Consider the following 14,739-nt stretch of genomic DNA (forward strand, 5'->3'; position numbering starts at 1 on the left):
TAGATACTGGTTGTTAGAGCTGTGCAACAAGTTCCTGCTGACAGCAGACGCACCACAGAAGTTGGCCTTGCTCACAGTACAACCTAAGAAAACACACTCTACCGATGTCTAAGCTAATTTCCGTCATACAAAAAACTAATGGCAACTTCCCACCTCATGGGAGGGTTTTATAAATTTATCAGACAGTGAAACAGAAATACAAGAATGGGGTCAAATGCAAGATATTCTAGAGTAAGGTTTGGAAAATAATTACATCCCATAGGACAAAGGTGGCCTGCAGTTTCTTTTTGTAAATAAAGTTTTATTGGAATACAACCACATCCATTTATTTGCATATTTCCTATAGCTGCATTCACACTACAGTGGCAGAGTTGCCATGATCGTCAACTGCTTTGAGTTGTGACCAAGACCTCATTACTTCCAAAGCCTAGAATATTTACTATGTGCCCTCTTACAGAAAAAAGTTTGCTGACTTGGCCTACAGAAAAAAAGGCTAAGAGTGGAGGAAGAAAATTATGTACCTTTTGGTGAGAAAACCCATCCATAACAGGGCAAAGAGAAGACTTTCTGAGAGAGTCGAGAGCTAAAAGCAACCTGTCCTCTTTCCTAGGCCTTTATTGAAAATGCCACATGAAAAAAATTATAAGAAAGAAATCAGGAGGTGAGATTGGAAGGTGAGGTGTGAAGGCTAATCAGTCTTTAGCATTTATAGCCTTCTAAGAAACAAGAGTGAATGAACAATCCTGTCATATCCTTTCTGACTTGTCTTCTTTCCCTATATTAGCCATCAACCTATGGAAAATGATGACAGAGAAAGAAAGGGCAAGATAGGACCCTTTCCTTGCAATTTTACTATGGTCAACAGCAAGCCAAAAGTAGGTAGAGTGTGCTCACACCGAGAAGTAAAATAAAAACCGTTAAATTATTTTTGTGTACCATTTCGACTTTTGGGGTTGGAATGAAATACGTATAGATGTATAAGCTATGAAATAAAAATTGTGCCATTTCACTGATTCTGCACAGAGGGCAAAGCTCCCATGTTTGCATATAAAGCTCACTTTGCATCATCGAAGGATCATCAGTAATATTCATGCTAATAAATTAAAACTTTTAATTTTAACTTAATGAGAATGGTGATAAAAGGCAAATAAACAATTATGAAATATTGACAGACCACAAAAGGAAGGGAAACCCTATAGATTTTTAGTGTATTTGTCTTGCTCCTTTTTTTCTTTTTTTCCTCTTTTTTACCTTGCTCCTTGAGGAAGGGGACACTTGTTTTCATTTTGCAATGGGTGCTGACAGTTAAGGGGCTGGCCCCGTGCACTGACCAACACCCTTTAAGATCGACTCGTCTGCTTAGAGAGTGTCTCCTAGCCATCACAGCCTGAGCTGCTATGGCCAACAGCAAGCTCTTGGAGCAGCTGAGCGACACACTCCACGAAAACAATGGAGTGACATGCCTACTTGCGACTCAGGCTGATCCGTGTGTCCACTGGCACAAAAGAGCAGTGCCACTTCTCATCAGCTTTGCGATGGAAGAGACTCCTCTCCAGAAAGTGGCCATTGCCAACAAGGTTTTATTCAGGCTGTGAGAGGCAAGAGAGGATAAGGGCTCGGCAGGGAGCGCGGTCCCCGACCCCTGGGGGACCATAGCGAGGCACTGTATATCCAGCCCTCCTCTCCTCTGCTGCGGGGGTGCAGACAATCATGAAAGGACACCTGCCACAAAAGTGATACTGTGTCCTCTTAAGTTCAGTCGATTTATTTGGCAAAAACACCCACAGCCGCCAGTTGGCACTTGGCACCGGCCAGAATTTCCTGCCTGTGTCCCAGCCTTAGGCGAGGACATCAAAATTGCTCTCTGCAAGGGTTGGCTCAAGCCAGAAAGAAGGGCTCCAAAGGCCACTCAAAAGAATCGAGAGGTGGTAGCAGCCTCAAGCTACTATTTCAATTACAGGCTGTGACAGAAACCTGGTCACCCAGGTGCTTCTGCTTTTCACAGTTTGGCCGTCCCTGTGATCGTGAATGGCCTTTGTGACCCACTTCGTGTACATCCCTAGAGGGTGCTAAAAAATGAAAAAAATGAGAAAAAAAATAAGGAGAAGAAAGAACCAATCCTGATCACCACCGAACCGGCTGTCCACAGCTCTGCTTGCCACGCGTGTCCCAACTCTTTGTCACTAAGTGGCCCAAGGCAATTCAGGTAATTACCAAACCTTCAGCTCTGTTGGCTTCCTGGACAAAAAAGCCAGGAGAGTTTGAGGGATTGATGCAAGAGAGATGGACCGGCTATGTGAACCCGCCACCTTTCGAGAACGAACGCCCAAGATGGGAACAGGCACTGATACAGGCGAAGACTGCGTGGCATCGCCCTTTCCACCACATGCCAAGTTAGAGCCGGAACGACAGAGTCGTTTCCAAAGCCTTACTTTTCAAAGGGGCTCCGGCAACTCTGCGGACTCCCGTGCTAGCTGGGAGGAGTAATTAATTATCAACTTAGCAGATAGGTGCTCTGTCGGATATGAAAGAAAACAAACCTGCTTCAGTGAAGGGAATAAACAGCCCCCGATGTTCAGCCGGGGAAGCTTGTGCGCTGACAGGACGTAATTACCTTTCATTGCATGTAATGATATTATCACTTTTACTTTGTTCCTCCAATTCCAAAATTATAATATACCTCCCTCGCTTAAGTGGAATGCTTGGGGTCCTCGGGAACTCATTTAACTCAACGGCATTTGCTCTTGCCATGAGGCAATTATTTGCATTTGGGGAAGAATTCACTGTGTGTCCTCGGAAGCGGGATGTTTAAGTGTTCTTCATCACAAACACCAAAACACGAGGCAAACCGCCTCTTTTCTAACATAATGCCGATTTGTAACTCTTTCAACAGTTAAAAAGTCACAAAATAATATGGCAACCTGGCTCAAATAAATCTCTCCTATTTCCATCCTTGTCACACCTTCCAGTTTCCACAAAGAAACTTTGGTATTTCATTCCCAGAATCAAAAGGTAACAACGTACGTAATCGCTCAGATCCATTTGTCCTTGGTTGGATGCTGGTTAATAATGTCAGATTAATGAAGCAGGAAATGGATGTACCATTTTGAATATGAAAATAATACAGGGGATGGTGGGGGCTACCACAGTATCCAAATCCAGCTTTACAACTTTAAATTTTTAGAAAAGGAAAACATTAAAAGAACTCATGAAACGGAACAAATGAAGGGACTGATCCACAGAATACGAGCCAGACTCTCCTCTGAAATCTTGCGGTAAAAGCAAAGGAAAAAAACACCCCAAGAATAACCCTCTTGGGGACATACTAGGTAAAGCCCAGGGGAACTACTCGGGGGCTCAAACTTAAGGATGAAGTAAGAATCTGCTGTTTCTATTTCCATGATGACAACAACAAAATTCTATCACAGTGACTTGACAATTCTGCGTGGGGTTAACAAAATGGGGAGGTGGGACCCACATGCTGCTTGCATTTCCTCAGATGATTCTTTCCTGGAGCTAGAGAAGTCAAAAATACCTTTCACACTGACTACGGAACTGACTGGCAGGTGGGAATGGCTAGACTTCTCCCACGATGGGCAATGTCCATCCTGGAGAACAGAGTGGAAGTTTCCACATCTCATTACAAATTTCCACTATTCAGGTTTCAGGATTGAACCCTCTTGCATTCAGAAGATAGTGACTTGGTTTAATTGCCCACCATGGGAATTGCTGGCAGAGTAACAGAACAGTATGTCTTGTCCAATAAGCATGCAGAGCTACTTTTTGTAGGCTTACAGAAGAAGACGACGACGATGAAGATGAAGAAGAAGGAGGAGGAGAAGGAGAAGAGGAGGAGGAGCAGCAAGTCTTTCAAATGCAGAACTTGAAAATGAGGGCATGTATTTTTGCAATGACCCTCCCGTCTCCTTCCCACCTGCAATTGCTATCCCTAGACTCCAACTGGGCTGGCTCTTCATTAACAGTGATCTTGCCAACAAGTGCTCTAATATTAATTTTGACCATGTTTTAATTTTTCTTTCAATCTTCAAAAGCCAAAGTTTCAAATTCATGAAGGATATTTCTTCTTTTGTATTAACCCTCCCGACCCGCAAAGTCCAACCAGAGTGTTTTTACTGTTTAACGAAGAAATGGGATATTAGGAACTCGCTGCTCCCTATTCTCTAGGACATGTATTATATGTCTCTAAGGAAGTAAAACAGATCTTGCACAGTTGAGAATGACTGCAGGCCTATCACTTCCACTGTACTCTAAGATCATGGAAGGTAGGACATTGTCTTACTAATCTTGGCATCTTCAGCATATACTCATGTTCAATAATGTTTGGTGGGTGTATGCTGGGTGGGCCAAGGAGTGCTTTTAAAGGAAGCACATGACCAGACCACCCGGTGGATGGGCCATTTCTAAAGATGCTGAATGGGAAGGGTAAGCCAGGGAAAGGTGGTGGTGAGCGTGTAGGGCTGCGTGGTCGCGGGGGTGGTGATTAAGGCTATGGAATATAGGGGGCATAGCATGCATTAGACTCCATTACAAAGCCAAAACAACTGAGGCTTTATATTCTGATGATGAGGAAGAAATGCTAGTCTGGCTACACAGAGGATGTGGCAATGCCCAGTCCCGGGAAGCCTCACCTTCTCCCCAAAAAGTAGATTCCTCACTGTAGCTCACTATCTCCCTGGTCAGTTGTCAAGGTTTAATTAAATCTTTGGTCTCGCAAGAATTTTCTGAACTTGCTTTATCTAAATCAGATCACATTAAGAGCAAAAAGAGGTGCTGTCCATAATTATGTCAGAACGATACTCATAAACCAGGACACTCACTTCTGGGCAGACAGGGTTACACGCCTCTATCTGCACTTCTCTATATGCACACATATGATCTATATCTATATGCTATATCCATTTATAACTATATCCACAACTACACGTGTATCTGAATCAAGAGCTCTGTTGATATCTACATTTCTATCTGCAACTGTATCTAAGCTTTATGCATCCTGATTCACAACCACACGGACATCTGTTATTTATGGATGCTGCTCTTAGAGCAAACATCGCAGAGGGCCTCAAACTCACTATAATTCTTACTTTCTCTTTCCTTCCATTTCTCCCTTTCTCACCCCTTTCTTAAAAGGACACTCTTTCCTGAGAGTCATTCCTTCAAGTTCCAGTTTCTCTCTTCCCATCTGTCTCACTTCCCCTGCTTACATGGTAATAACAGGAAACTGACAAACTCTTCCTCTACATCTCCCATGTTTCGTAAACAATATTCGCTGTTGCTCAAACACATATATTTCCTGTTTTTCTGACAATAGTAACAAAAGTTGTCCTTTTCTAATGCAGAGTTGGGTGTATTTGACCAGGTACATGAGTAGACATTTGGAAAACCATTTGATGAATCTGAGTCTCACTTCTCTCATCCAGAAATAGGATCAATATTTCATCAATTAAATAAGGGAAAATGCAATGGGGCAGCTGCCAGTCCTGGGGAGGAGAAGCTGAGACTATTTCTTGGCTCGACCCAAGATCCAGGGTATGTACTGAACATGTGTGTTCCTCTAAAATCCATTTGTTCAAACCCTAATCCCCAGAATGATGGTATTTGGAGATGGGGCTATTGCGGGGAGGGTGGTAATTAGGCCACGAGGGTAGAGCCCGCGTGATAAAATTAGGGAACTTCTAAGAAGAGACCTAGAGATATGATCCCTCTCTCTGTGTGTCATGTCAAGGTACAGAGAAAAGACAACCACCTCAAGCCAAGAAGACAGCCCTCACCAAGAATCTAGGCTTGCTAGCAGCACACTGATTGTTGATTTCTCAGACTCTACAACTGTTGAGAAATAAAGTTCTGTATTTCAGCCACCCACTCTTTCAGAGTTTATTATAAACCCCCAAAAGACTAAGATAACCAGCCATCAGGATTTTTTACCGTTCCTGACCCTATTTCAAAGTGCAGCAAATACTGATAACCAGTGGTCTACTGTCTATATAATGTTATATAAGTGTTCATTAATATGTGCGTAATGGCATTAATTTTTTTTTTATCCTATGCATTACCAGCTTTTTTTTTTTTTTTATAAAATTTAAGGTATTGATTCCACTCTAAATAATTGGGGATGGGAAAAGGAACACGAAATTTGAACACATTTAACTACTGTGGGCTGTGTTCTGAAGGACTCATCAAGATAGAATTAGCTCATTATTGAGCTAGAAAGACTCTAACTTTGAACATGGGAAGCCTGGATCTTCCCATAGCTTCATTAATAACTTGAAAGTAGTTGTACCACCATCAAAACCAATTGTATGATTTGGGATATCATTTGGATCCGATGACAAGATAAAAAAAGGAGACATCTAACATCTTTCAAAGAGAATATGTAAAAGAGTAAGAAATTAAATGCAAAGGTGCTAATTACTAGCCACAGCTTAATTTTCAAATTGTTCTTTTAACGTACAAAACTAATGAGCAGAAATATACTCCACACTGCAAACCAGAGGTCGACAGAAACTTGAGTAATTAGAGTATTGTTCTGTAATGGAGGGAACTCAGTAGATAAGGAAAAAACCCCACGGGAATGATTCTCATTTATAAAACCCACTAGGGATAAAGAACAAACACCTTTGAAATCAGGTACTTGTTCTTCACATCTGAAAACAATGAGTCTGAGAGAGCTAGGGAAACTTAACTTTTCCAGTAAAAAAATCCTACAGATTCAGTGGCTCCATAGGTTGAGAGGCCAACTCTTGATTTCTGCTCATGTCATGATCTTGGGGTTCTGAGATCGAGCCTGGTATTGGGCTCTGGGCTCAGCAGGGAGTCTGCCTGAGATCCTCTCCCTCTCCCAGCTTGGGCGCGTGAGCATGTGCACCCATGTGCACACTCTGTATTTCTCTCTTGAGTAAATAAATAAAATCTTAAAAAAAAAAAACCTATCTTACAGATTGGGAAAAGTGACACGGGTGACATTCGTTTTTAATGTTGCTATTTAGTGATCAGTGCAGGTTTCTCTATGAAGTTGCTGATTTACTCTTAACAGGTTTTAACAGCTGGCAGTAGGCCAGGGTAAATGTTACATTCACACGTGGCCTTGCCCTTAAAAATGTCAAGGACACGAAGCAAAATGCACATGGCTCAAGTTAGCTGGGATTCTATGACCAACAGGCCTTGTTTTGTGTTTCCATCTAATTAACTGGTTTGGAAAGCACAGGAGCCCAAATCCGACGAGGAAACAGAAAAATCCATTTTCCTTGGTAAAGTCTAAGATATCCCTCCATAAATGTATAATCTGAATCTTTTAGAAAGTACATTTCTTTGGCAGAAATTCTTTTTGTTTTGAGTCAAAGCATCTAGGCAAGCTCAACTGAGCCAATTACATGAATTCATAATGATGTTACAAAATAGATAGCACAATGTAATCTGACAAAATATCATCTTTTCAGCAATATAAAGCACTTGGGTAAACTACGAAATGAACAACTCAGAGTCTAGGGTGTAAGCAGAATTGTTGGTCTTTCTTCCAGTCTTTATGCTTTCTGGGAGATTCTACTCCCATGGCCAATTCCAGTGCAGTTCCTATGGTAGGGCACCCTCAAGAAAGCCTTGAAGAGCCAAAGGACCACTGCCCACAGGCTCCCTGTAGTGGGTCAGGGTCATGGGCAACTTGAAACTTCCCAGAAGGCCAGGCCCTCAAGAATGAATTGTACTCTGAAGAGAGCTGCTCTCCCCTTTGCAGGAAATTCAAGAAAGAGGGGAGACTTGGGCCGCAAAGACTGAAATCTGACCATAACGTTCATATGTTTCTTGCATAGATAGCCTCCCATAATCACCTGGAGGTGCTGGGCTGTGCAAAGATCAAATCCCCAAAAACAATCATAAGAAAGATTTTTTATCTTTATAAACATGATCCCCCCACCTCACCGTGACCCTGTCTGCTCATCAGTCCACAGTCAGATTGACAAGAACAAAAAAATGCTGCCTGTAGTCTGAAAAATGTTTCTGTTGGCATCCAGTCTCAACTCAATTTTTTCGGTTAGGATCAAACATGCTTACTGATCTAAAATGTATTTTATTTTTTTAAGATTTTATTTATTTATTTGAGAGAGAGAGACAGTGGATAAGCAGGGGGAGCAGCAGAGGGAGAGGAAGAAGCAGGATCCCTGCTGAGCAGGGAGCCCAACATGGGGATGGGTCCCAGGACCCTGGCATCATGACCTGAGCCAAAGACAGATGTTTAACCAACTGAGCTACCCAGGTGCCCCTAAAATTTATTTTAAATATTCTCATACTTAAGAATGCTGCACATAGCTTGTAAAAGAAAGCAGGATGGGCCCTTGTTTTTTGATAAGTGCAATAGGAAAACTTATCTCAAACAATTGCAAAAAACCAGAGAACTACGGCTACTGATTGCTCCAAAATTCTTTGGTGGTTCCCTCCAGAAGGTAAACATAGAATTATCTTATGATCCAGTGAGTACAATGCTAGGATATATCCACAAGAATTGCAAGCAGGGACCCATACAGATACTTATGAAGCACTAGCCACAGCAGCATTATTCCTAAGATCCAAAAAGTGCAGACGACCCACATTTCCAATGACAGAAGAATGGTTAAACAAACAAGATTATCCATAAAATGGATTGTGTACAACGGAACATTATTCAGTCCTAAAAAGGAATGAAATTATTATATATTCCATGCCATGGAAGAAACATTGAGGACATTACACTAAGTGAAACGAGCTATACACAGAAAAACAAATACTTTATGATTTCACTTATATGAGATATCTACAATAGGCAGATTCATAGAGAAAGAAAGTAAAATAGAGCTTACCAGAGGGAGGAGGGGGAATGGGAAGGTATTTTTTAATGAGTACAGAGTTTCTGTTGGGCATGATGATGATAAAGTTCTAGAAATGGACAGTGGCTAATGGCTGTACAATGTTCTGAATGTACTTAAATGTCACAGAATTGTACACCCCAGAATGTTAAAATTTTTTAAAAATTTACCTTTATGCTATATACATTTTTGCGCATTAAAAAAAAAAAGTCCAAAATCTTAGGCAGTGTCAGCGAGAGGAACACATATAATTCTGTTAGCTCATGTTTTTCATTACGAATAACCCAGCAACATTTCTATCTTGACCAATTCTACAAAGCAATGGAAATTGTTAAACTTTAGTTCTAGCCTCAGACAGTGGGTACAACTGGCCTTTGGATATACTAAAGAACACTTTCACTCTCCCAGAATGACCTTACTGTCCCGACAATATTCAGCCTAACCTGGCAGATGACCAACTATGAAGCAACTGCATGTCACAAGACATAGAAGACAGAGAAGATTAAGCAGCTTGACTGATGGCCTCCAAATGTCTATGAGTCCCAAATGGAGGCACGCTAATTCTGAGTCAAGGCTGGAAGTAGAGACAAAGAACAGGTAGAAGATACCACACAGTTCAAGCCATCAGTTCTACCTACTTGATGAAGCAGTCTCGGCCATCCCGGTTCGCGGTCATCTCCCATCCATAGGGTGGCACCTGGTTCAAGCCCCAGGTGCCCGAGGGAGGTGGCCAGCCAGAAGACTTCGTCCTGTGGCTGGGGAAAAAAAAAGAGAGAGAGAGAGAGAGAAAGAAAAGCATCATTACACCTGACTCCTAAACATTTCTTCTGAGACAAACACCAGAAGGAGCATGGGATTTGCTCCTCTCAACTGTGGGCTACATGCTCAGCTGATTAAATGAATAAATACAATGAGTGATTTTACAGTAGGTACCATGCTCATTAGTTCTCCTTACACTATCTTCCTTCCTGAGGTAAGCACATATATTCCTTTACACATATTCCATTTTACAGATGAGGAAACAACGAAAGGCTCAGAAAGATTAAGTAACATTGTTCAGGACACGTTATCCATTTTAAACAAAATTTTTGCACAAATTTTGCAATGGCATCATTGCACTACGCTTCCTGCCCCCAGACATCAGGAAGTGTGGCAGATAGGTATTGCACGCCATATCAACACATATATGTAAACATTGTTTTTATGGATATGAAGCAAATAATTGGAAGCTACAATTTCCTGGCCTCCCCTGACCCAAGCATAACAATTCCATTATATTATCCACATTCCTGTCAAAGTGAGCTATAGCCCAGAGACAAACTCTCCATTTAAGTTGCAGAGAAAATCTACACATTTGCTTTTATACTTGCAATTCAAACCCTGAATCTCAATCACTAGCAAAAGGGAAGGGTAGGCTATGGAGAACTTTAGAGAAGCCGGCCCTCCCAAGAGCAAGAGGAAAGGTCAAGTAATTGCCCGTGACAAGCAACTGGAACAGGCAGGGCGGCACAGTCACGATCTCCAACCAGAGGCCAAAGCCCACGTCCTGGAGCGTGGCTGGGTCCTGGCCACTCCTTTCCACCAAGGACCTCCAGAACTTCCACCATCTGCTCAACAACACTGAAAATTGCTTCAGAGCAAAATCACAAGAGGAAATACCAAGTGCCGTTTTGGGATCAGCCAACATCCTTCATTGTTTGGTCTACCCACACCACGTGAATTTCTGGATGGCCTTGGAGATCTTCCAGGCACTTGCAGATTGCAAACTGGGGTCCAAATGACGTGGCGGGGGTTGGGGAAGCAGGGCTCCCGTTTCAGGGGCCTCATGCTCAGCATCTGAGTAGAGCACCAGGGAGCCTCTGACAGGGCCCCAGGGACCACACGCACAAGGTGTACAACTCTGTGTGGGCAGCCGTCCAAAGCCAGCAGCACACCCCCTACAGCAAGCATCCAAGGACAGGGTGTCACCGTTTCTGAAAGGAGGCACCTCTGAATCCCCCAGAACACAGGGCAACTCACCCCCACCTCACAGCCAACGCACACATTTGATCAGAACCCAACCCTTCCCTGCAGGTTAAACAAGCCCATTTCCCGTACGACTTCTAGACGGGAAGGATCTCGCAACATTTAAACCACCTCTGCTGCTGTTTTTTAAACTTCCTTGCAGGTTTCCCACATCCTTCATGAAGTGTGGTGAGCAAAGGTCACAAATCTAAAGCAGCGCTGGCGGATTTAAAATCCCACCACGGGAGCCTTTCTTGCCCCTAGACTATTAAAATACAAGACAAGGGCAACAGTTTCTGTTCCTCTTCTTCGCACGAAAGTCAGCAGGGGCAGTTTCCTCTGGAGGTTTTTTAAGAATGGGCTGCTTCCCCACAGTTGGAGAACCCATGAATTTGCCATCCCGTGGAAAAAAAAAATAAACACCAATTTCTCCCAAGTAGCAGAGAATACATGTGGAGAGCTTCCTAAGACTGGACCAAGGACACAAGCCCTTAGGCAGGTGAACAGAGCATATCCTGCTATCAAAAAGTGTTCCAAAAGCAATAGTACGGTAAGAAGTAACACAAGGAATACTCGAGCAAAAGACTATTCATGTAGAGAATGCAACTATTTACACTAGATGACTAAATGAGGGCCTGCATCAGAACGTTAATCATTACCAGAGAGGGCTACCTTACTGAAAACGGACTCTCTTCTTTTCAGTATTTCTCTCTTTCATCGGCCACAGCCACCAATGTCTGAATCACTGAAAGAAAGACACAGGCTTCCTAATGTAACTGCCATGTAAAATACAGTAGCAGTAGGCCGGAATTTTCTTATAAAGTACATTCTGTCCTGTACAGTATGTTCTGAAAGCAGAAAACAGCACTTCACGACGATGTTTTCCAGTGAAGACTTTTGTCATGAAACACCCAATGAAGTGCAAATACTAGACACGTTTACAAATGCTAATTTAATACTTCCATTCCAGGACATTGTTTGATATAAAAAACTGAATAATTAAAATCAGTTATGTCTATATGTCTGTTAATGTGTTGTCATATGTGGGTTGGAAAGGAATTAACGCAATTTAGCAAATTAAAATGCTCAGAGAACAAAAAAATAACACCCTAAATATCTAAACCTAAGAGTCTTAAGACTCAAGGACAAGGGTCATAACTATGGAAGGATTTGGATCCTGCTTCTATGAGTGGGATTGCTGGAGGTCCACCCAACAATATGTGGCCGTATAAGCTGATTGTTTGGTCTCCCTTTTTCTAGGCACCTCCGTTCCTGGCTCCACCCTCCGTGTCTTCACCAAACCCTCCAAATTGGCCCATCCCAGAACTACTGGGAGACATAGTCTTTTCCACCAGGAATGCAAGAGTTAGCATCTTACAGAGTGTAGATGGGGCCAGTGCTTGTAAAAGTAGAGATCACTTACTGATGTGTACCAGAAGCCTCTCTGATTCAGATATTCTACCACTGCTGACAAGAGTTCTGTGCCCAACTCCTCATGTTTGGAAAAAATGCTGACTCTGGGTCCCAGTGTGAGATGCGCACCCTTTATATCCCCCAATCTCCCAAAGAGTCCATTCAGAGTTCCTCAGCAGTCTTCCAGAGCACTGACACCTTTGGTATTTCTCCTCTTAGAAGGAGGTCTTACTTTTCTTTCTTTCCGTTTTTTGTTTTTTTTAAAGATTTATTTATTTATTTATTTATTTATTTGACAGACAGAGATCACAAGTAGGCAGAGAGGTAGGCAGAGAGAGAGGGGGAAGCAGGCTCCCCGCTGAGCAGAGAGCCCGATGTGGGGCTCGATCCCAGGACCCTGAGATCATGACCTGAGCCGAAGGCAGAGGCTTTAACCCACTGAGCCACCCAGGCGCCCCAGGTCTTACTTTTCTTGTCCAAGTTCCTATTAGCCTCTGAGTTGCTCTGACCACTTCCATGGAGAACAAAGACTATTCTGTAAGTAGGAACCTGCAGTGCTGCTCAGGAGCCAGCAGGACTGAGGATGGTAAGCAGGCTGGCCCCACTGAGATCATTTCTAGAATGTTCTCCAGCCTAGGGTTGCCAGATTTGCCAACTGTAAACATAGGACATCAAGTTCAATGTGAGTTTCGTATAAACAACATTTTTTTTTTTTCATCAGAAGATCTCACATAATTTTCGGGCATTACATATACTAAAAAATGCATTCATCATTTATATGAATTTCAAATTTGACAAGACATCCTGTGTTTTATTTACAAACTCAACATTAGCACCTTAAATAATTGAATACTCAGATTCTCTTCCACAATCAAAAAAGGCAGCTTTTCTACAGAACTAAAATATCATAGCCCAGAATTCTTAAGACTTACCCTCACCTAATCGTGGGATTCACAGAGTCTATGATGTGATAAGAAGCACCCTCAGCTCCCGGACTAGCTTCAAACCCTCCTAACATGTCTGTGGGAATAACAGGGGGATTACAAGCAGTCATGAGCTAGGCATTGATCTATTTCTCAAATTTAGCTTGCAAGAATCACCTCACATTGTTCGATAACTATAAAGATAACTAGACCCTAGAAATTATGATTTAGCAGGTCTGGGTTAGAACTAGGAATCTATGAGTGAGAAAATGAGGGTATGTGTGCTGAAACCAGCAATTCACATAATTCTCTTTTGAACAGGATTGCTAGATTTACCAGTCCAAATGAAACAAAAGAAAACAAGAATGCCCATGTCAACTGAATTTCCAATACATGTGAATAATTTTTAGTGTAAGGATGACACATGCAATATTAGGAAATACTGATTTAAAAAAACCATCCAGATTCAACCGGACATCCTATATTTTATACAGGAGGCATGGGGTTTGGAGAACACTAGTCCATGTTCGTGTGGCAACCCAACAGCATTAGAATCTACTGGGTTGTTGGCATGATGTGAAATCTGCATTTTATCAAGATCCCCAAGTGATTTCCAAATGCATTCAAGCTTTCTAACCACAGCCCAAATGGGTGATTCCCAAAGTGAAGCCTTGCAGCAGGATGGAATCACGTGATGAAACTTGTTAAGTCCAACTGCCCGGGATGGAGGCCAAGCCACTGGAGTCTGATTCCCTGAGGGTGAAGCCTAGGCATTGGTATTTCACCCCAAGATGGCCACCCACCGTCAAAGTCATTTTATATTTGTTTTTGAGCTGATTGAATCAGAGCAGCATGGTGTGGCGCTCAAGAGCCTGTTCTCTAAGTGTGGCCCCGGGCGCCACCAAGGTGTACATATCACCCCAGACCTAGCAAAACACAAAACACTCAAGTGACAGGGCTGACCAAGCAATTTCTGTTTAAAGGGCCTACAGGCAAGGCTGGGGCCCACTCAACTTCGCTAACCACTGAGTTAGAATCAGACTCCCTTTAATCCAAGCTCTGCCATTTCTTTTCCACAATCTTCAAGTTCCTCAACCTCTAACCCACTTGGTCCCAGCTACTCCTCTATAAACACTGGTAAGAGGACCAGGTCCTCGGAACAATATTAAATTAGTTTTGGAGGTCATTTCATACCATATGTGCTGAAAAGTCTCTGCTAAATAAATGTCAACTGAATACCGGCGACAGTAAGGGATTTGGGGGTAAGGCAGGAATAGGTGTCTCTACTCGTTCTCAAAGTGTTAGAAGTGTTAGAAGGGTGACTGTCTCAGCCCTCTATTCCTTTCCCGACTGGCAAGAGCAAGGTGATAAGGGCCTGGATCAAGCCAGGTTATACCTTCTTCCCAGGTCACAAGTAGAGTTCAGCTGTTCCGAAAGCAGAGGAAAACATCAGAAAATTGGGCCCGGGAACCAGTAACCCCAGCTGTGTGTGGGATCCCCGGTAGAGAGGCCAATTTCCACGGTTCTCAGGCCCCACCTTGAAA

At 42.7% G+C, this 14,739-nt stretch overlaps 1 protein-coding gene across 3 annotated transcripts in view; it reads right to left on the reverse strand.

Annotated features, from left to right (window-relative positions):
- FRMPD4 (FERM and PDZ domain containing 4) overlaps positions 1-14,739 on the reverse strand; it is an 847,457-nt gene that overhangs the window by 189,336 nt on the left and 643,382 nt on the right. For all 3 annotated transcript variants that reach the window (XM_032880199.1, XM_032880201.1, XM_032880200.1), the window contains one exon: positions 9,494-9,610. In XM_032880199.1, the coding sequence (XP_032736090.1) occupies positions 9,494-9,610 (117 nt within the window). The remainder of the gene's footprint in view (positions 1-9,493; positions 9,611-14,739) is intronic.

The sequence above is a fragment of the Lontra canadensis genome, unplaced genomic scaffold (assembly GCF_010015895.1).
Source record: "Lontra canadensis isolate GAN:19392208 unplaced genomic scaffold, GSC_riverotter_1.0 scaffold68, whole genome shotgun sequence".
NCBI lineage: Eukaryota > Metazoa > Chordata > Mammalia > Carnivora > Mustelidae > Lontra > Lontra canadensis.